At 39.6% G+C, this 22,753-nt stretch overlaps 2 protein-coding genes across 2 annotated transcripts in view; one reads left to right on the forward strand and one right to left on the reverse strand.

Moving 5' to 3' along the window:
- Window positions 1-1,745: 1,745 nt before the first annotated feature.
- On the reverse strand, window positions 1,746-17,642 carry LOC124144193 (ADP-dependent glucokinase-like). The gene is made up of 5 exons (XM_046513485.2): window positions 17,206-17,642; window positions 15,604-15,794; window positions 10,659-10,755; window positions 3,460-3,596; window positions 1,746-2,590 (listed from the first exon to the last, which is right to left on the reverse strand). Exons 1-5 carry the CDS (start codon window positions 17,538-17,540, stop codon window positions 1,920-1,922), a joined length of 1,431 nt encoding a protein of 476 aa, XP_046369441.1. The 5' UTR covers window positions 17,541-17,642; the 3' UTR covers window positions 1,746-1,919.
- A 3,947-nt stretch (window positions 17,643-21,589) lies between these two features.
- LOC124144203 (anaphase-promoting complex subunit 1-like) overlaps window positions 21,590-22,753 on the forward strand; it is a 69,898-nt gene continuing 68,734 nt past the window's right edge. Inside the window, exons 1-2 of the mRNA XM_048390103.1 lie at window positions 21,590-21,691; window positions 22,550-22,753. Of these exons, the coding sequence (XP_048246060.1) occupies window positions 22,556-22,753 (198 nt within the window). The 5' untranslated portion in view covers window positions 21,590-21,691; window positions 22,550-22,555. The remainder of the gene's footprint in view (window positions 21,692-22,549) is intronic.

The following is a 22,753-nucleotide window of genomic DNA, read 5'->3' on the forward strand; positions in this document are numbered from 1 at the left end:
CTGCCGTCATGTTCTAGAGTGGTCTGCCTTCGTGTTCTAGAGTGGTCTGCCTTCATGTTCTAGAGTGGTCTGCCTTCATGATCTAGAGTGGTCTGCCGTCATGTTCTAGAGCGGTCTGCCTTCATGTTCTAGAGCGGTCTGCCTTCACGTTCTAGAGTGGTCTGCCGTCATGTTCTAGAGTGGTCTGCCTTCGTGTTCTAGAGTGGTCTGCCTTCATGTTCTAGAGCGGTCTGCCTTCACGTTCTAGAGTGGTCTGCCTTCACATTCTAGAGTAGTCTGCCTTCACGTTCTAGAGTGGTCTGCCTTCATGTTCTAGAGTGGTCTGCCTTCATGTTCTAGAGCAGTCTGCCTTCATGTTCTAGAGTGGTCTGCCTTCACGTTCTAGAGTGGTCTGCCTTCACATTCTAGAGTAGTCTGCCTTCACGTTTTAGAGTGGTCTGCCTTCATGTTCTAGAGTGGTCTGCCTTCATGTTCTAGAGTGGTCTGCCTTCATGTTCTAGAGTGGTCTGCCTTCATGTTCAAGAGTGGTCTGCCTTCATGTTCTAGAGTGGTCTGCTGTATGAACCCTGCAGTTTGTGCCATAAACTTCTTAGTTTACTAGTCCAAACATGTAATTGGGCTTTATCTTCTTATCCAAGCATATGTACCCGACGAGCTGAAATCTTACCACTCAGACTTCTCACTAGAAATCTTGAAAAGCAGCCAAAGTCACAGACATGAATGAAGAACTGGGATAAACAGACCATAGAGCCCTCACAACAGCAACTTCAGAACAGAAAACCATGTACAACAGCGCCTGTATGTTGTGTTGTTTAGGTGAGGTCAGATGGGGTTTAATATCGCGTCAAAGATTGTTGCACTTATATAGCGACATGTGTGTGTGTGTGTGTGTGTGTGTGTGTGTGTGTGTGTGTGTGTGTGTGTGTGTGTGTGTGTGTGTGTGTGTGTGTGTGTGTGTGTGTGTGTGTGTGTGTGTGTGTGTTCGTGTGTGTGTCTGCTTGTACTGGTCCGGACTGGATGATTTATAGTGCTAGCCCAATGAGATACCATGCTGCAGTTTAACATGGATACCCCACTCTTGACACAGTATACTGACTCTGAGCCGACCATTCCTTGTTATGGCCCCTTAATGCTGAGCGCCAGACAGGGGAACAAGTACCATTTTTTAACATATTTTGGTATGACGTGCCCGGGATTGAACACCGGACCTTCCACTCTTACTAGACTTTTCACTAGACCACGGTCTTGTGTTGTGTAACTTGTTGTGGGGCTGTACAAGCACTACTGTATGTTGTGTTGTGAGTAGGTTCCTGCTCTGAAATACACATGTATCTAGTGTAACACAAATCACTTGTTATTGACTGTACAAGAGCTACTGTGCGTTGGCAACTGTATTGCATTTTACATTGTGTATGATAAACATTGCAAAGATAAAAAATAACATATGTACTGTCAATAAACAGCTACCGGGTAATAATTTTTTTGCATAAAAAACATCACTGGATTTAATGAAATTCTTATAAAGCATGACTGGATATGCATTACTATTGTTTTAAAAAGCTAGCACCTCTAGATATGATCCATACATAGACAATATTAATCAACAACACATTATCTCTCAGTACAAACTTTCTCAAAGACACACAGGAATGGTTCATCAGGGTAATATTAAAGAAACTGTTTCATCTTTCCATTAATTATATCAATATGAAATATATACATACTTTTGCTTAAATGAAATCAACATTTATTTATTTATTTATTTATTTATTTATTTATTTATTTATTTATAAACACATGTTAAGGGCATTAGTACAGAGAACAATATATTATCAATGTGCACATATTAGCAAAGTGTCAAGGTAAATTATTGCAATGTAAGCATGGTAGTTTGGGTAACAATAAGATAAGGGTTCTCTCTACAGTTGCAGCACCAGACCAGCTGATGACACGTTGTCCCCACCACCCCCAGTCTGCAACACCTGCGTGCACACAAGCACCGGCGCGATGCAGATCTCATAATCCTCCTCCTCCCAGCAGGTGACTGGACGATTATCCTTGAATGGGATCCTTTGTGGCTTGGGGTCACTTTTACTGGATGAAAAGGAATCATCCACAATTAACTTTGCTTTTTCCACGTGAATGTACTGAGACCCGCAGACATGTCGATGAGCGGTGAGTGCGGCCTTCGCAGCAGCAGACATCGTGTTTTTCCACGCAGACCCTTTTTTCGTAAGGATTGCTTGGTATGCAAGAGTATGCAAGTGGATGCGTGTAAGTTTTCTTCGGCCCCCCGTTTCTTTGGTGTTTTTGAGCATGTTGTACACCTGCCTCATCTGGTCTAGGGTTGTTGCGATTCTAGGATGGCTGTCGGAGAGAAGCGTGACATTCCCACCGGTCATCATGCTGACAAGGTTTGGCAGTTCCTGTTCGTTCATACCGAGTGAATCTGAGTAAAGGACCACACTTTCATAGATCTCATCCATGAGGCTTTTATCTGTGAAGGATGCCAGTTCAAAATGAATCTGGGTCTTTTTGGGAATGTTAGAAAGAGTTGACTCTAATTTCTTCACCCTTTCTTGCCTTTTTCCTGTAATCCGAAAAACAAACAGGAAAAAATAACATACTGTATCACATACAAATTTAAACAGGCCTGTGAATGATTTTTAATTCTGAGCATTGCCCAGGTTGATTCCTGACTACATGTAAATTTGATGGTGTGATGTGTACAGTGAAACCTTGTTAGTCCAGACTGAACCACTGATGAAACAATTATGATGACTTCACGCTAGTGTTGTTGGAGTTGATTCTGAGCCAGGAATTTACTAGCCATTCTGAATGTGTAATTTAGCAAGTTTGTTTGTTTTGTTTGTTTGTTGTTTAATGCCGCACTCAGCAATATTCCAGCTATATAAATATGTAAATAATTGAGTCTGGACCAGACAATCCAGTGACTGACATCATGACCCTCAACCTACGAAATTGGGATACAATGACATGCATCAACCAAGTCAACGAGCCTGACCGCCCGATCCCTTTAGTCGCCTCTTACAACAAGCATAGTCACCTCTTAAGGCAAGCATGGCGTTGCTGAAGATCTATTCTCTACCTGGATCTTCACGGGTCTCAATTTAACAAGTAAAACTGTTGCAACTACAGGTCATTATATGTGAACCAGAACATGGTTTTAGTCTGAGAAATCACTTGACTCTGTTGATTCCAGAAATAGAATCAACCTATACGCTTGATTTCTCCATTAAGGATACTCATACATCAGCAGTCTTGGTTTTTTTAGTTACAAATACACAGACAGGCCAAAACATAATTATTCCATTTTTTTGGCTATTTTGCTCTTACTGAAAAAAATATTTATGAGCACAATTTCTCAAATTTTCCGAAGAACTAATGTAAGTAATTCAACTTGAGATTCCACATTCTCCTTTTCTCATCACTACCTACCATCTTTAAATGGGAAGTTGTCCATCATCTGCAGCCCGCCAACAATCAGCAGGTCGGCGTTGTATGTCTCCAGCTGCTGCTGGAACTCCTCCAGAGATTCTAGGAAGGGGTTCACTGAGTCACTGTGCACGATCAGTCTGAAACAGTTAACAAAACACAGCTGAACATTTCATGTCACAAGTGTTCCATATTCTCGTCACTGTTTCAGGAAATGCATGTTTTTAGTTGTGGCGACGAACACACTTTTTCCACAACACATTTTTTCCGGTTATCAAGTAAAACCTGAGGTGAAATTATTGTCTTCTTGCATTTCCTGGAACAAAATATTTAAAAAGCAATCCCAGGCTCCTGAAGAATTGCAGTGTTTAATGCCTACCAAAGATGTGCTCACACTGTGTTTTGTTTAGGTTTCGTATTGAACAAAGTCACATTATGGTCCTATACATCTTCCCGAGGTAAGAGAGTTGACTGACTTTAAAAGTTCAGTTTCCACCCTTGCCGAACTTGGCTGGAATTCCTGGTCTCGATCGTAGTGCCACAAGTGGCTATTGCGAGTTCTGTCACCTCTGTGCCTCTCCTATGGACCAATCAGATTCCATGCCTCGTATCACTTGCATTTGCTTCAAATAAAATGGCGACGCCCAGTCAAGACTATCTGATCGATAATCAAGATCTATTTTGTGAAAAAACGAATCTTGCATCGCGAAGTGCATCAAGTCACGTGAGCACATTGATTCAAAACATGAAAAGATTTGGAAAATATCTCTTGGTTTGCGGTGCACATGCTTTGCAAATCCTGCAGTTGACCGAAATCCAAATGACAGTATACAAACAGGATTTCGATTTCATTGCACAATTTTGATTGGACTATGCACATGTGATGCATAGACTTGTTAGTTCAGCCAAAATATAACTCCATAATACCAGCCTAGTTCGACAAGGGTGGAAACTGGACTTAAGTTAAGTGTTTGGGCCTTGTGGTTTCTGAGGAGACAATATTCAAATATCTTGAATATTATACCAGCAGGAACAAACCAGAATCACACTGTATTGTTACACATCATATCAATGTTTCAGATTCCTAAGCCTCATGGATTCTTGGAAGATTGATATCTAAACAAAAGTAAAAATTGTGAATATACAGCAAATCTGAAACCTCTTCATCTCTTCGTCTGGTTGTGTCCTTATAAATATTATACATCTAAAATCTGACAGCTGCATTTCATTGTCATCTTTATTGTCAAAGCAATCTTTACCATTGGTGGTATAAAAAAAACCTTGACATTTTAATTTAATTTTTCAAGTTTGAAGGTCAGCGGATCCACAAATCAAGCAAAAGAAATGTAATTATTTGACGGGTGTCTATTTCATAGTAACCATGGTTACACATTGTTATTGAACCCCAATACTTTCTGTGATGAAACATATGTCACAGCATGTACATCGGAAAACATGACAAAGGAAATGAAAACCACATCAATTTACGAAAATAAACATCCAATACAAGCGTAAAGATGGCATTTGTCCCCGATCCAGTGTGATCAATACCAGTAGGAAGCAGGTGTTACAACATGCAGAGTCACTGCCTCTGTCAACCTATACATGTGTAGAATCACTGCCTCTGTCAACCTATACATCTGTAGAATCACTGCCTCTGTCAACCTATACATCTGTAGAATCACTGCCTCTGTCAACCTATACATGTGTAGAATCACTGTCTCTGTAAACCTATACATGTGTAGAATCACTGCCTCTGTCAACCTATACATGTGTAGAATCACTGTCTCTGTCAACCTATACATCTGTAGAATCACTGCCTCTGTCAACCTATACATCTGTAGAATGAATCACTGCCTCTGTAAACCTATACATCTGTAGAATGAATCACTGCCTCTGTAAACCTATACATCTGTAGAATGAATCACTGCCTCTGTAAATCTATTCATCTGTAGAATGAATCACTGTCTCTGTAAACCTATACATCTGTAGAATCACTGTCTCTGTCAACCTATACATCTGTAGAATCACTGCCTCTGTCAACCTATACATCTGTAGAATGAATCACTGCCTCTGTCAACCTATTCATCTGTAGAATCACTGCCTCTGTAAACCTATACATCTGTATCGATTTCAGAGCACGAACAGAACTACAAACAGAATACTTCAATATACACGATGTGGCAGCATAGTGGTTGAAGTGTTTTCACGTCACACCAAAGGCCTGGGTTTAATTCCCACATGGGCACAATGTCCAGTATCCCTCACTATGATATAGCTAGAATATTGCTCACATGAATGTAAATGTTCAGGGATGTAACCAAACAGCTAAACCAGGGTGACTACAGATTTAATGTTTAAAGCCTGTGCTCATCTAGTATAGTAAGGTCACTGATGTGTGAAGTGCTTTGTTATTTTAAGTACTCAACCTACACTGTGTTTCTGTTTCAGCATCCTCCACATGCTCAATGATGTATATTTATATTAATATTTATAACCCCTAACAACGTGTGTTAAACAAAAGCGACATCCTAACTTTTGAATACAAAGATACTCTTAAATATAAACCCAAAAAGATATCATTACACCAAATAAAGGTGCTTCAGTGCAAACACTGCAAGGAACCAGTCAGTGTAGTGTTTGTTCATTTGTTTATTTGTTGTTTAACGCTGCACTCAGCAATATTCCAGCTATATGACGGCGGTCTGTAAATAATCAAGTCTGTACCAGACAATCCAGTGATTGACATCATGAGCATCGATCCACGCAATCGGGATACGATGACATGCATCAACCAAGTCAGCGAGGCTGACCACACGATCCCTTTGGTTGGCTCTTACGACAAGCATAGTCGCCTTTTACGGCAAGCATGGGTTGCTGAAGACCTGTTATTGACATCATGAGCATCGATCCACGCAATCGGGATACGATGACATGCATCAACCAAGTCAGCGAGGCTGACCACACGATCCCTTTGGTTGGCTCTTACGACAAGCATAGTCGCCTTTTACGGCAAGCATGGGTTGCTGAAGACCTGTTATACCCCGGATCTTCACGGGTCGTGTCTGTGTAGTGAGACAGGCTGACACATTTGTTACAATCTCATCGGGGGTTACTTACGTCCCAGAATCTACCAAAACACAAACCAGTGATAATAGGATGAGTGGCACGTAGCAGACAGTATTTGATAGTATGATCACAGTATAAAAAAATAAAACAAAAATAAATAAATTAACCATCATTTTCAAAACTCATGTTGATGCAAATCAACATTCCAGAAATATAGTCTCCATCCCTGTTGTATAAAACAATAAATTCACATCAATTGTCATGTTTTTATGATGATTTATGTAATGACTACAACAGCTTGCATTCAGCTCCAATAACTTCGCTGAATATATCACCATAATCGGCTGGCCTGGACTGATGAATTACTGATTAAAATAGTTTCATTTCTCTACATGCATCCAATTAGCTGGTAACTGACTGTGTCTCGGTTTGTTCTAAATTCCCTATGAGGCCCACGATACAATACATCGATTTACATCCCTCGTATCATGATACATACGATACATTTCATTACAAGTTATAATGTTGTAAAAATTGGGAACAATAACAGAAACTGTTCAACACCCAGCTTACACAGATTCTCCAGTACTTCCCTGTTGGCTATAAATAGCATAACATTTACAATGCCATCTAGCCTATATGTTTCTGTCCTACAATATCCCATATTCGTTCACAAATGATTCAGGGCTGTGATTCTCCTTTAGAGTGAGTGAGTGAGTGAGTGAGTGAGTGAGTGAGTGAGTTGGGTTTAACGCCGCTTTTAACAGTATTCCAGTTATATCGCAGCGTGTCAGCTTGATGTGGAAGGAAAGCCCAAAGTGATGCTAGTCTCAGACGTTTAACACTTTGGTGAAACAACAAGCACGGGTATGGTGCTGACAAACCTAGAAACATAATCTGGACGAATTGGGATTTGATCCCACAATCATAGGTTTCTGGCGTGCCCAAGGGACGCAACTCTGCACAGCTAATCGCGGCATCTTAGACGACTGGGCCACCCGTGCCCCCCTTCTCCTTTAGAAATAGTATGGATATTGTATCACACCCATAGCATGAGGATGCGTCTCTTCACCCCACTGTAGCATTATCTACACTTTTACTCCTGACAGGACACAAGTCAACACACACAGGATAAAACTGTCCATGGGGTAAATACATGATAGGTTCCGGCAAACATGGAGAAGAAAACCCCTAATTTGTACAGCAACATAGCCTTTCCATATTCCTGGGATGATGGGTTAATGTTAGGAAGGGCATACTTTAACTGAGTGAGTGAGTTGTGCTTATCGCCGCTTAGAACAGTATTCCAGTTATATCATGGCATGTCAGCTTAATGTAGGTCTCAGACGTTTACCACTTCGGTGAAACGAACGATCTCGGGTATGGTGCTGACAAACCTAGAAACAAAATCGGGGCGAACCGGGATTCGAACCCACGATCATAGGTTTCTGGCGTGCCCAAGGGACGCAACTCTGCACAGCGAATCGCAGCGCCTTAGACGACTGGGCCACCCGTGCACCCCTACTTTAACTGAATGGGTATTAGATAAACATTGCTTTCAAACATTGAAATATGAGGATAGGAAGCCAAACAAAACTATAGTTGTTATTTGTGACAGAGAGACACACCCAGGCTTGCACAAAAGCATAGCAAAAGTGCTACATTGACCTCAATCTCGGCCTGCATTTTACAACCAAGTCCGCATTCATCCATTATGCCAACAGGTTTCAAACTCAACGTTCACACAGGGGAAACACTTCTGCTATTGAGAATACTATTGATGACTGATACAAGATGCTTTTTTAAATCGAAACACTGAAGCAAATTGATGACTGTCATTGACTGTTGATCCCTTGCTCCAGCACAACACCACGCTGTCAGAAAATAAGTGCTAACACTTTTGAGATGAGCCCTCTCTTTCTGTGACAGCCTGTACACTCGACATCACCATGACATTAGCCAGGAATCACAAGCAGGGGATTGAAATACAACAAAGTCAGCTTGTGTAACCAGCAAACTAAGATGAAACAGAACATAGATCATTTCTACTCTTGTTCTCTGTGCTTTGAACATGTTGAATCAGTGAGTGAGTGAGTGAGTGAGTGAGTGAGTGAGTGAGTGAGTGAGTTGGGTTTAACGCCGCTTTTAACAGTATTCCAGTCATATCACGGTGTGTCAGCTTAGAGTGGGAGGAAAGCCCGAAGTGATGCAGGTCCACGAGCACGGGTATGGTGCTGACAAACCTAGAAACATAATCGGGGCGAACCAGGATTCGAACCCGCAATCATAGGTTTCTGGCGTGCCCCAGGGACGCACTCTGCACAGGGAATCGCTGCGCCTTAGACGACTGGGCCACCCGTGCCCCCGTTGAATCAGTAGTGCACCCACAATTTATTATATGTTTGAAAAAAAAAAAAAAGATTTAAATGTGATACACAGACATCAGACACATTTGTCCAAACCTCCCACTTCTCAATGAACTGAAAAAAATGAAATACATAACAATGAACCATTTTATAAAAATGACAACTTTATTTGTTTCTGTATGTTAAACGTCTGTCATCAGGACAAGGCTTCATCCTAAACAGCTATTCTGTTGGTAGCTCAAACTGGCTTTGCTAGATTTTCAAGACCTCACAGGAATTCCACATTCTCAGCAAATAACTGCCAGGTACTTCATTCTCCCCTGTCTCTCTGACAGTCCAGACATTTTTTATATGAAACCATTTTATTGGAACAGAGGTGCACAGATTAACAAGACTTCATTTTTATACATGTTATTAGGGCTGGCTACTGATTTAGATCATAGAGGTCGCTAATCGCTAACTAAATATTGATTAATTATAAACAAATATTGGATAGCAAATATGCAAGAAAGTCCTGAAAGAAATCAACAGATTTCACCACACTGGTGAGCAGTGACACATTTATGCATGGATTACTTTGTGGACGTACACCTGCATTCTGTCTTCCACAATGGATATTATTGGCAATGACAAGTCTGTTTCGGTAAATCTAAACTTTATTTCATCACAATAGTTTCTGTGAGTTATTATCTATGACAATATTTTCATATCAATAATCGTTAATATAATCCTCATTTCCAAAAGGAATTGGACTGGTGAACAGGCAAAGCCTATTTGAACACCTTACCATTCATTGTACATGTTGTATTCACAATTTAATAGCATCTGTATAGTGAATAAAGTTTTTCCGCAGTTATCCATGGGAAACTCAAAAGTAATATACATGTAAATGATGTACAAGAAATCAATCAAACCTTTTTGATACAAGCGACAATGTAAACTCCATTAGTTTTATTGGGTCTGATTGAAGTTTGGAGGTGAACAGAAAACACAAAACACAGTTATTATTTGAGGCTCAGAAACTGGAGCTAGACCTCCAGCTGCAGACACACTCATTCGTCACCACTCGCCCCTTTCCGTAACCTGCAAGAAGACTAGTCCCCCCTATCGATGAATGTTATGTGCGAAAATACGACAAACCAATTAGAATGTGCGTATGACTTCAAGTTCTTCGGTCAAAGAATCCCTAAAGAATAAGTTTTGATATGTCTTCCATCTAAAAATATAATACTGCATGTCCCAATGTGCTTTAAATTGCATCTGAAGTATATATAATACATGGGGAAACATACGTAAATTGAGTTGACAATTCTTTTATCTAAGCCCCATGGCCATGTTAGGGGCAAGAATGCAACTACAAACTTTTCTGTGAATTTTGCAATCTTGTGACCTTGACCTTTTCATGTGCCAAAAGAATTCCGGAGGACATTTGTGAAGCAGTCCATGGAAGAATAATTTCTAATGTCAATAATCTTGATGTTGCGGACGTTTATAACAGTTCTGCAGTCCTGTTTCACTGGGCTGTTCATCAACAGACACCACTATGTGCAATCGGTATATTCCCTCACCCATGCCTCACCATCGACTAATTTCCTTCTACTGTATGCCATTATCCACAACAGTGCATACCAAACAATAACTTTCTGAAGGTTTCACTGAAATAAGCTAATTTATACCACTGTAAGGTGGTACACTTCATGTGTTAGGACAATTTAAGTGAAAACGATTTTGGATAAATGCATGTTATTGTGAAAACCTTTATCTCACCTGTTGGCCCGAGGTGCTGTGTATTGTCCCCACTTGGCACCTGCTTTGTATTCCATAAGGAGGTGGACGTCCTCCGTTGTCGTCTGCTTCCCTGTCACTGAAAGAACATCAGTTAGGCTAAAATGGTGAGGTGAAATTGAGTTTAATGTCGCGTCCAAAATCATTGCACTTACATAGCGACGTGCATGCATGTGTGTTTGTGTGTGTGTGTGTGTGTGTGTTTGTGTTTGTGTGTGTGTGTGTGTGTGTGTGTGTGTGTGTGTGTGTGTGTGTGTGTCCTTGTACTAGACTGGACTGATGCCGATTAATAGTGATAGCTCACACTAAGATACCATGCTGCAGTTTAACATGAATACCCCACTCAGACACAGTATACTGACTCCGAGCCGACCAGTCCTTGTTTGACCAGCCCCTGTCATGCCGAGCGCCAGACAGGGTAACAAGTACCATCTTTTAACGTCTTTTGGTATGATGAGGCCGCGGATTGAACCCCAGACCTTTCGCTCACCAGGCGGAAGCTCTACCAGTACCACTAGACCAAGTAGGCGGTGTTAGGCTAAAGAAGGACGTTTCTTGGCCGTGTTTGAAATAAAAAAAATTGTCTGTCTGCCACCAGGACCCATATACTTTGGAAACTGCAGTCCCTGACCAAACTCTTCAGGCCCTTGATTAAAATACTGCAGCTTATTGTGACAGGCACTTATTTTAAAGACTGTTTCTCGGGCATCGTTTTGTCACTATAAATCCAGCACATCAGTCACTATTATTGCCATGGAACAAAAGATATGGGTTTCATATTTTCCATGTCATATAATGAAGCATATCTGGGTACTCTGGTATCCATGAAAAGACATGCTTGACATCTGACATTGTATCATAAACCTCCACTGACAGCATCCTATGGTTCTCCAGGCAGGTTAAATCTCAAAAACAAGGATGTAATAATATCCTTGTTTATTTTATTAATACAACTTCCGTTTAGAAAGTAACATATGAATGTTTCTCACTGGAAATTTATTTGTTATTTTAACACTATGTAATGAAATGTAATATCAAATGACCAATGTTTTCTTTATATTCCCGAGGATCAAACACCCAACCCTTGTATCTGTAGCCATGGTTAAGCCAGCAACAGATAATTTAGGACCATTCCCTATGGTTCAGGGAAAGTATGTTTCAAACATAAAAAAGTTGATAAATGTTGATATAAGTTTCTTTTTTCGGTTTATAAGTTAGTTAATACACTTTCCCGCAGGTTGTTATGATATTTAAAACCCTTATCCTTTTGATAATGTCCCTCAGTTTTATCTCTCAGATGCGGGTTTTAAATATCATAAAAACCCTCTTACATGCTTTATCATACACTTGAAGAGCTGAGTTCAGAGTGCCAAGTTGTGTTTCAACTATTTGTTGGTATTCTTGGTGGAAAAAATATAAAATGCTCGTCCTGCATCATTTTTGTTTTCACTAAAATAAAAAATAAATTGTACAAACTACCTCATCTCATGTGAGAAAAATGAGCCCAAGGAATATTTCATTTTTTTGCGCAGCCTCAGAACATGTAAAGTGGCAATGTCAGCAAGGAAGTACAAGTTCTGTTTTGATCTTATTTGATCAAAACATCATCACTCAGCATCTTAGAGCCTCATGTCATTGCAGCCTTTGTAGGGTGAAGAATCAGGAAACTAATTAGGAATCACATCACAAAGTGGTTATTTTGAAATATCTTCTTTTATACATGTGATGAGGCTTCACCTATTTCTTAAACATTTCAGCAAAAGTATTTATGATGTGTCTGACTGATATTCAACATGATAATATTTCTATTTTTGTTATAGTTTATATTTCAAGTGACATTTTTTTAATAACTGAAAACCTACACTGCTGACAATTTTAATAAAAAAAATTAATTTCCCCCTATTCATCTTGGCATATTAGCTGCAAGAACATGGGTAAAACAAGAAACTGAATGTCTGGCCTAACAAAGATATTCCTTGTATTTCTAGAATTCTCATTTTGTCAGTTATTCTACAATAACTAGTGTTTCGTTACATTTATTTTGAAACACCCAATGCTCTTTGAGCCGGTCTTGAAGACAAAGGTTGGCAAGACAGTATAATCAAGAAAGGAGTGTGTTGAAGGTCATTAGTGTGGCGGAACTTGATGGCTGACCTTAGCTCTTGTTACTGATATGAAATGATTAGGAGCTAGAATGGGCAACTTGTGTTGCCAAAAGCAATAACAACAGCACCAGCAAAAGGCAATCACGTTGCCAGCAGCAAAATACTAGGTTTCTGCTCAAAATAGACATTAATTTTAATTAAGTTTAGGCAAAAAGTTTCCATTGACTGAGAAGCAGAGGGATTTTTAGATTCCTGCTAAAGAGCAGGGACCGGATAATTATCATGATTATGATGATGGTTGATGAGTACGTATTTACATTTGTAGTCCGCCAATAACAAATATATTGAATAAAAGGGGTTTTGTCTGTACAGCATTTGCCCTGTGCCATGGAAGTGCTTTCTAGCATTGGAAGAAGAGAGACTGAATGTGGAGAGCTTGGGGCAGGGTGGATTGGAAGCCGAAAAGTAGAGAATTAACAAGTAAAATGGGTAATGAAATTGAAATAATGGGTAAACTAAGTAATGGATTATGGCGAATGAGAGATAAAAAGAATGAAGGCGGTCAGTAAATATTCAGGTCTAGACCAGACAATCCAGTGATTGACATTACGAACATTGATTCACTGAATTGGGATACGACGACATGCATCAACCAAGTCAGTGAGTCAGACCACCCGATCCCGTTAGTCATCTCTTATGACAAGCACAGTCACGTTTTATGGCAAGGATGGGTTGTTGAAGACCTATTCTACCCTGGATCTTCACGGGTCGCACGAATGAGAGAAAGAAAGAATAATTACGTCATAGGAAGTAGAATGATCATGATTATGATGGAGGTCAGGTAAGAATGGCGATGCATTGTTTTCAATAAACATATTTAGTGTGAAAACAAAATGAAATTATGTTTATGAATGCCACAAATTTTAATTTTCATGTTAAATATCACATTTTTCTGATCGTAAATTGTAGAGAACAAGACTAGGTCCATCAATTTGTGTTGCAAGATAATGTTAGATACTTACGCATTAATTAAAGCATTGTGATGGCACAGACTTTAATCATGTAAGTCAAAATGCAGTGTTAATGAAGATATGTTTCTTCAAGTAAAACAAAACACCCTTTAAAACAAATTCATTTGTAATATGGACAGATATAGGTCAGGATCCTTGCTAGACAGCCACCAATCACATATACCGTATTTCCTCTATTAGGCGCTGGGCCTCTAATAGAAGCCAGGTCAATTGTTCAGTGCAAAAAATAGAAGCCGGGGCTCCAATAGACGCCGGGTCGATCAATTGATACAATTAATGATCCCTTTTTGCATTGTTTTGGGACCTAAATTCGTGGTCAGTGAAATAGGGGTATTACTAGAAGCCGGGCCTCCAATAGACGCCGGGTCGATCAATTGATACAATTAATGATCCCTTTTTGCATTGTTTTGGGACCTAAATTCGTGGTCATAGTGAAATGCGGGTAATAATACAAGCCGTTCCTCCAATAGACGCAGGGCCTCTAATCATGCTAATTGACGCCGGGTCAAAGGCTTGTCCCAAATAAATAGAAGCCTGGGCATCTAATAGAGGAAATACGGTATTTCAGATTGCGTGGAGAATATGATGACTGAGATTTATTTGGACCCTATTTCTGTGTTTTATAGCTTGATATTTATTCATGTCATGTCAATAGACATGTGATATTAAAAAATCCAGGTCTGAAGTGAATGCTATTTGTGGTGGGACGATACATCAATGCCTTGGTGGATCGCAAATTTTCTTATCATGATACAAGAATCAATCACAGTCGCACACAAAGTAAAAATGTCAATAATTACCTTGGATGTTTGCTTTAATAAATGTTACACCAAACACTAATTAGTAGTGAAAACCTAAATATTTTCATCCATTGCACCATACTTGACACTGCCAACAGTAAATCAACAATTTGCCAGGTATCTACCAATTTGCCAGGTATTTGGCCATTCTGTTTTTGAAAAAGATGGCTTATGTACCACAGATAAGAGCACATGTAAGTATTGTGATACATATGTTATCGTGAGCAATGAATCATGATACATATGGGATCGCACATTTGGTGTATCGCCCAACCCTAGTGAATGTACTACATGTGATGCAATATGCATGTGATAGCGCAGCAGGAGTTTGTAAAATAACTAAACATTTAGGCGTTTAAAAAATTGCCTAAGAGGAAGTTTTAGTCATTTTACTCATTGACTGTAACATATACAATTAATAAAGTAAGCTATGCTCAGCTGAAATCTGCACAACCGTTTACTAACCACATTTCGATTTTGCTGCATGATTTTGATTGGACTATGCATAGACTCGTTAGTCCAGCCTAAATGTAACTCAATAATACCAGCCTAGTCCGACAAGGGTGGAAACTGGACTTTTATAGTCAGTTAACTCCCTTGCCTCGGGAAGATACACAGGTTGCGAACTAGTCGAGATTTCTGGGACATCACCTGGGTAGGCCTGGGGAAAAAATAATAACAAAAGCAACAACCCGTCCTGGTGAATTGTCAGAGATCAGTGCTCCTTTAAAGCGGCTTTGAACAGTACCCTAGTTACATTATGGCGTCTCAGCTTAATGTGGGAGGAGAGCATGAAGTGATGCGGGTCTCAGACGTTTACCACTTTGGTGAAACCTAAAAGCATGGATATGGTGCTGACAAACCTAGAAACATAATCAGGAAGAACTGTGATTCGAACCCACAAAAATTGGAGCACCTTAGATTATTATGGCCACCTGTAATAATGAATAGCACATGGTAATACAGAGAATTAATAAATAAAAATTCCTACCTTTAATGCTTGGATCAAGCGCCTTTGCCATGTTGGGAGTAAGTCTTGCCCCAAGCAGTACATCTAGTCCTTCTTTGGCTAATCTGTTAGCCATGACTGGGGCGTTACCCCCCAATGACCACACCCGATGTGACAGACTGTCTGCCTTGTCAACTAGCTCCTTGAACAGTGTTTCATTGGAAATGTATCGCCTGAAAATATGTAGGTTTTGTCCTGTTAATTTGGTAAGGATATGAGTTAGTGAAGGAGTGAGTGAGTTGAGTTTAATGTTGCTTTTACCAGTATTCCAGTTGGATCATGGCTTTCAGCTCAATGTAGGAGGAAAGCCCAAAGTGATGGATGTCTCAGATGTTTACCACTTTGGTGAAACCCACAAGCACGGGTATGGTGCTGTTAAGTTGAACCCAGAAACATAATTGGGGTGAATCAGTGTTCGAACCCACAATCATAGGTTTCCGGCATGTCCAGGAGACGCAACTGGGTGCAGGCTAAAATGGCACCTCAGCAAAACGTCACCGATTTCTCTGGCAAAAACGGCACCGCATTTGGCGAAAACAGCTAGTATGTGTCTGGCGAAAATGGCACCTCTATTTTTAACATCGATAAGAATGATTTATGTAGTATTATATCTTCATCACATGTTTACAATATCAGTCCATGTACCACCGAACATTCTGATAGCAGCTGACTCAGCTAATTTCTCGATAACGGGTCACAGAAAGTCCGGTACCACATAGACAATGGGTCCACTGGTCACAGTTGTCACATAATACAGCATGTTGATATTTTTGACATTCTTCTCGCATGCAACACATCGAAAGGCCATTGTGAATAATTGTGATCTGACATCACCATGTTAGGCCTCTTAAATACAGTTTCAGCTTGACGTTGAGTTAAATTGAGTAAAGGTACTTAAACTTCAATGTGTATAGTGTTTTCACCATACGTTAGCTGAGCCTCCCAGTCGTCAGCTAGTAAATTGGAGTAGGGGGCTAATTTCTAAGGTTTTCACAATAAGTTGCGTATAGGCTAAGTTGGAATATAGTTGGAATAGAGGCTAATTTCTAATGTAAACTTATTTTTACATTTCACAATTATTGGTGTTTGCAAGTTACCATGTAAGTTAAATTTCATTTATTTGACGAAGGTAAAAAAAAAATAAGATGCCGTTTTCGCCAGGCAATAGTAGCCGTTTTTGCTTGAGGCGAGGTGACGTTTCGCCAATCAGTCACGTTTTGATGAGGTGCCGTTTCAGCTATAACCCAACGCAAGTCAGCACAGCGAACTGCAGCACCTTTGACAACTTGGGGACCCCTGTGCCCACTCAACATATGTTATTGACTCATCACCAAAGACTTTACTCTGATTATATTGATCCTCAAGACATCAGTGAACCGAAAGCCACAGCCGTCAGCCTGAGCCAATTAAATCTATAAGCGGAGCCTGGTAAACATGGCAATCAGGTAAGGGTAAACTGCACTGTTGCTGAATGGAAATTGATAGTCACATTTGTGTAAACGTCAAAACCTTACAAGACAGCGTCTGACATTTTTCAAATAGTTTGAAGTGTCTCCTAAAAATTGAATAGAGTAGTATACTTACTCTGCAGCAGCACCGTGCCTGAAGAAGAATCCCATCAGCTGGGCAAGTTCCGTTTCATTATGAACCGAGTGGAAATGTTTTGGGTTGTCGGGTGCACTAATGTGCATTTTTTCCAACAATTCTAGCCCATCAGAAACTAAATCTTGACATCCTCCAAATCCGATCGCGACCCGAAACTTTGGATGCGGAACCTTTTTTTCGGCCCGCAGTAACCCGGACAACACTTGATGCACCCGCTCTCGCAATGCTTCGTCTGCATGACGCTTGCACAAATATGCAGCTATTACAACAAGGACGGTGATGACACTGCCTGCCTTGAAACCTGTTGACGCCATGTTTCTGCTATATAAACAACAACAAAGGTCTCAAAAAAGATAAGAACCGGCTATGACAGGATCTCCAATTCAATGTGCGTGGCTTGTGAACAATCAAAACAAACTGCGGATCTGACCGGAAGTGAAAGTATATACTATTACCCCGAGACTGATTTTATATACCCTCGGACCTCTGTTGAACGCGCACCTGCTCACACATAACACAGTATTTAACTAATTTTCCTATAAAAAATTGCTTAAAGGGGAAGTGTACACGCAAAAATCACTTTCTTTCTTTTTCTAAACAAAACGCAATTTTAGAATTAATTAGTATCTGTGTTTGAAAATATACACTCATTTTTTTCACAGTGAAAGTAGGAAGCTCACAAAAGTGTGAAAATGATATGCCGTCATGAGGCCTTCTTTTTTCGAGCTAAACTGGCCTGAGTTATCCCCCTTAGATTATGACGTAATTGGTGCCAATTCAACTGGGTCCCTGTCTATTCTCAACGCAAAAGATATCAAGTACCAGTTTGCGGTAAAACAACATGGCCTACGACACACTCCGGCGCAGTGGTGACTCAGCATAACACTATGCTGGCTGGCATCTGAGACGCTAGAATCACAAACCTGGACCTACACCACGTGAAGCGGCTCTAACAAAGCATAATGACGTCATAATGTTTATCAATTGGCACCAATGACGTCATATTGCAAGGGGCATAAGCCATGGTGTTTTTGTTGTGGAAATAGAACACTTGGTAAATGTGAAAAATATAAATCGTTTTAATGGGAAAAATATGTTAATTAATTGTGATATTTTTATATTTTTGTCTATGACACTTCTATGTTAACACTTTTAATGTGGAAAAAGTACAAGAAAAATAGGTGCATTTCCGTGTGAACTTGCCCTTTAAGAGTATTCATTAACAAAAATTACAATTGATAGGTATTCTCCGTCTGGTTAGAAAAGAAAACGTCTTTGAAGATATGTACGAAAGGTTTTCTCTCTCGTTTCAGCCATTTGTATGGAATTACACACATGACAAAGTCATACATGGATACATTGGATTTTATGCTGTCTTTACCATGAGGCAATTTCGATCCACGAGAGTTCACTAACAACATCATATACGTGTCTAAAGAGCAGACTAAAATGGAGATCAATGGACAGGATCCGTGTTCCATGCGTGTCATCGAACCCCGATGTTCTTGTCTCGATTCAAACTTAATTTCAAAATTCCTTTCTTCAAGGTAGTTCTTAGGTACCAATGACACTATAAAGTAATTTTCCTTGTTTAAGTGATTAATATCACTAGGGTAGTCCTTATTACCTGTTTTGGCTATAGTGATCTCAAATGGGTTTCTAAGATCCGGAATGTTTTATTTTCATAGGACTTTGTGTGCATGGGTAAATCAATCTTTTCGTAAGAATTTCGACAAAGATCAATTGAAGTTGTATTTTATAAAATTGGACGTCTACACAAATACCATGGTTAGTTTGAACAGAAATAAAAGTTGATATTTGGCAAAAACTACCAAAACATTTATGATCATGACCATTCTGTGACGTGTCGGATAAAAGGTGAGTTTGATATTTTACTTGGGTTTGAATCCTCGAGAGGTTTAAAAAACTTTATCGTCCCATATGGCTTTGACTTGAGTTATGTTACAGTGAACGACATCACGATGCTTTGTTTCTGTGTGACGTCATCGATTACAGTGATGTCAAATGGAAATGCTATCCCTAATCTCTCTGTTACCGAAGCTGGTTAGCTGTACTTTTTACAATCAAGACACTTGTTATTAAAGAATTGACTTCAATGTTCTTCTTTTGCGTTTTATTGGGGTTAAAACGTAAAAGCCTCTAACGTATACATAGCAGATTTATGCAAAGAGCGTATCGGATTATACGTTTATAACTCCATAAACGCAAAACATACTGAAGTCAATTCTTATAAATAAGAATAAGTATTATAGGCATAAAAGTACAGTAATTAACAACTAATTAAAGTAATTAACAATTCATTAGGACACCTACGTGATTGTATATAAAGGTCAAGAAGAGGAGTTGAAACCAGTAAGATGTAAACATAACACATTGATATATATATATATATAGGAGACGGGCAGCTCTGATAGTTGAAGACTACGGGAGCATACTTGGCCACGAGTAACCAGGGGTGAGGGTAGTAGGTCGAGGGCTATACATTAATGAAAAACAAGTGGAACAGAGATGAGAGGGACGGAAACGTCAGGGTCTTGAGACATATATGGTATTGGGGGGGAATAGTTCGAATTCCAAAAGGGTGAGAAGCTACATCATGGCAAGTCCGAATAAGGTGCTGGTTATTAGATAAGAGTGGGTTAGAATGATCTAGTGTAGGGGGGGAAGGTGGCTGACCAATGATAGATTGGAAAATGAGTAGAGCTGTGACGTAGGTAGCGGTTTAAAAAGGGGCAAAAGCCCCAAATCGAAAGAACGGCTAAGAACGAATAGAGAACGGCTAGACAACGGTTAGAGACGGCTAGAGAGCGGCTAGGTAGCGGCTGCGGCTGGGGAGACTACATCTGGACTGGTGCTCCGCTCTCGGCTTGTTGTCATGATCTTTCGAACCAGAAACCAAACCTAGGCACCAGCATTTCGACTGAGACTGAAGCTTTGCAGCCGAAGTCTCATAATTAAGTGACAATTAGAGTGGGTTGACCGGCAACACAAAGTTGGAATAAAAGCTGTTAAACGAAGATCACTCTTTGTGCTTGTTGGAGGAACTACGGTAATAGGTCCAAGGCCCTCGGGTACTGACATTGTACCTCTCGCTCATCCCAGACAGTCAGCACCAAAGAACGAGGGGATTACCGTAGTTCAGGTGAAGAGGTACACCGATTGCCACTTCTAATTAACAACAATTACCGGCGATTAACGTCGTTTAAAATTACCTTGGATATAAGAACAGCACAGACTTCTTATATATTCACTTACACAAAAATAAGTTCAACAATACGAAATCATGGGCGGATACAGCATTTTGAAAAGGGGTGTGTGTGTGTGTGCACAATTAAGATCTATTTATTGTCCTTGGTGGTAATTTATACAGAAATAAAGATTTTTTTCGAAATAAAAAGGGGGGTAAGATCTGATCTGATCTGATTTTAATGAGATTGGGACTATGTAATAGTGTTAATGTCCTATGCAATATAAACATTACGCAAAATTGCGGCGAATTGAGCATGGTGATACTTATCGTATCGTGAACAAACTATTATGATACGTATCGTATCGGGGTATAGTCACGTGCACTGGTGTGAATATCCAGCCTAGGTCAAGCCGTTGTATGTGCATGTGAAACGGAGACATTGTCTCGGTAATTAGTGTAATGTTTAACTGCTAAATAGATACACATAATTGAGTTTAACTTTGGAGATATAAAATATGTTGTTTCAATGAATTTGAATAATATTCTTTGGGCTGTCAATTTTCGCAGCAAGCTGCACATATATTGGAGTAGAAGCGGCCCTTGTTTCCAGGTGAACATTTAAAACAAGATTAAAAAAACTCCGAGATATTCCTTTTTCGCAGAAATGCAAAACCTATTCACGCATCTCCTTAAAGTCATGCCCGTATTTGGTATGGAAAATCCCATACAGTCAGCTTTAATGTATACGATACACATTAGAGTAATTTATAACAGTACTTTACTCTATAATCTGTATCGCTATTTCAAAAGACTTCATTGCCTTCAGGATTAACTAGATTACTTTGAAATGTACAGTATGACATAATTTTTTTAATAACAGTTTAGTTGCGGAGTTATGTACCCAAAATTTCAAATTAGGAACAATTCACAACATTTTATCTTAAGATGAATTTCCCGCATAACTGTGTGTCTGATAGCTGTTACCCAAATAGTATTTGTTTATTCCAGTTAATTTGCGATATAAATTAAATAATGATATTTGATATGTTATCATAGCTACCCTTTACTATGATATACCATGGGAAGAAATGTGTCTATTTTGATATATTTATTTTTCACTTCGTTCAAAGTGTCCTATTTATTCAGTGCGAGATTAATGTCACAGCAATATGGAGGCAAAAATGAAAATCGTTCCCAATCTTGAATGTTGAACACGCTCGATTTAGTGTGCTTTGATATTTCAAACTTGACAAGGTAATTTGTTTTTATCATTGCGTCCATCGATCGTCGAAGGTGGAGTAACATACTTAATTTGTAGTTGTAAAATGCAAGTTGTGAACTTCTCATCTCTGTCTATCGTGCATCTGGGCCTGTAGTCGGTGTCAGTATCAGAGGTCTGCGTCAGCGTGTATCTAGGCCTAACATACATGTTGTTTAACTAGTGAATCGTAAATAGGAGATTTTAAATTTATTTTTCGGACTGCACGGACCTTGTTTGAATACTGTCTTGACAAGTGTGCAGTTTACCGGACGCAGCTACCTGTTGTCTAGCTAATCAGCTGCCAATTGAGTTATCTTCACTGATCAACAACAGACGGGTCCAATTAGCGATATCTGTGATAGCTGCACTTGGTAAACTGCAGTCTTTGTCATTGCTACTAGTGGATATTAGCGGAGCACCTTAAAATTAACCCTAACCTGGATAAGGAAAGATGGAAAATTGTAAGATTTGAAATGCCATGAGTCAGGGGAATATGCGTCAATGACATACAACCTTCATATTTATTTTTTGTTGTTACAGTATTGTAGGCTGATAAACATGGTATGAAGATTCAGTGCATTTTTCACCAGGATATAATGTAGTGCAGTTGTCATGTCATGTCATTTCAACATTTTCATGATTTTAGCAAATTTTGATTGGGCATTCTTCTATACCATCTCCAAAAATATCTTTAGGACATTTCAGATAACAAACAGTCAGTCTTCTAGAAAATGAAGCGATCTGAAACCCTGCAATTTGCTATGATTGTAATGTGAAACATGTGAGATAGGTTATGCTTTTTATTAATTTACCGTTGTCCCATGTGTTAACTCTAATGTGTCTGCTGACAGGTGTGTATGTTAGCAGCTGCCACGCTGGAGCCAGATGATATGATCGCTGCGTGCGAAACCCAGGACTTTGTGCCATTCGGACGCGAATACAGCAGACATCACCCTGGGAAATTCCAGCTACAAGTCCAGAACACTGCCCATGCTGACCATGGCTTACCACTGCTTAAATCCTTCAGAGATATTTCTCTGCATGATTCATCTAAG

This window comes from Haliotis rufescens, unplaced genomic scaffold (genome assembly GCF_023055435.1).
Source record: "Haliotis rufescens isolate VD_foot unplaced genomic scaffold, xgHalRufe1.0.p SCAF_82, whole genome shotgun sequence".
NCBI lineage: Eukaryota > Metazoa > Mollusca > Gastropoda > Lepetellida > Haliotidae > Haliotis > Haliotis rufescens.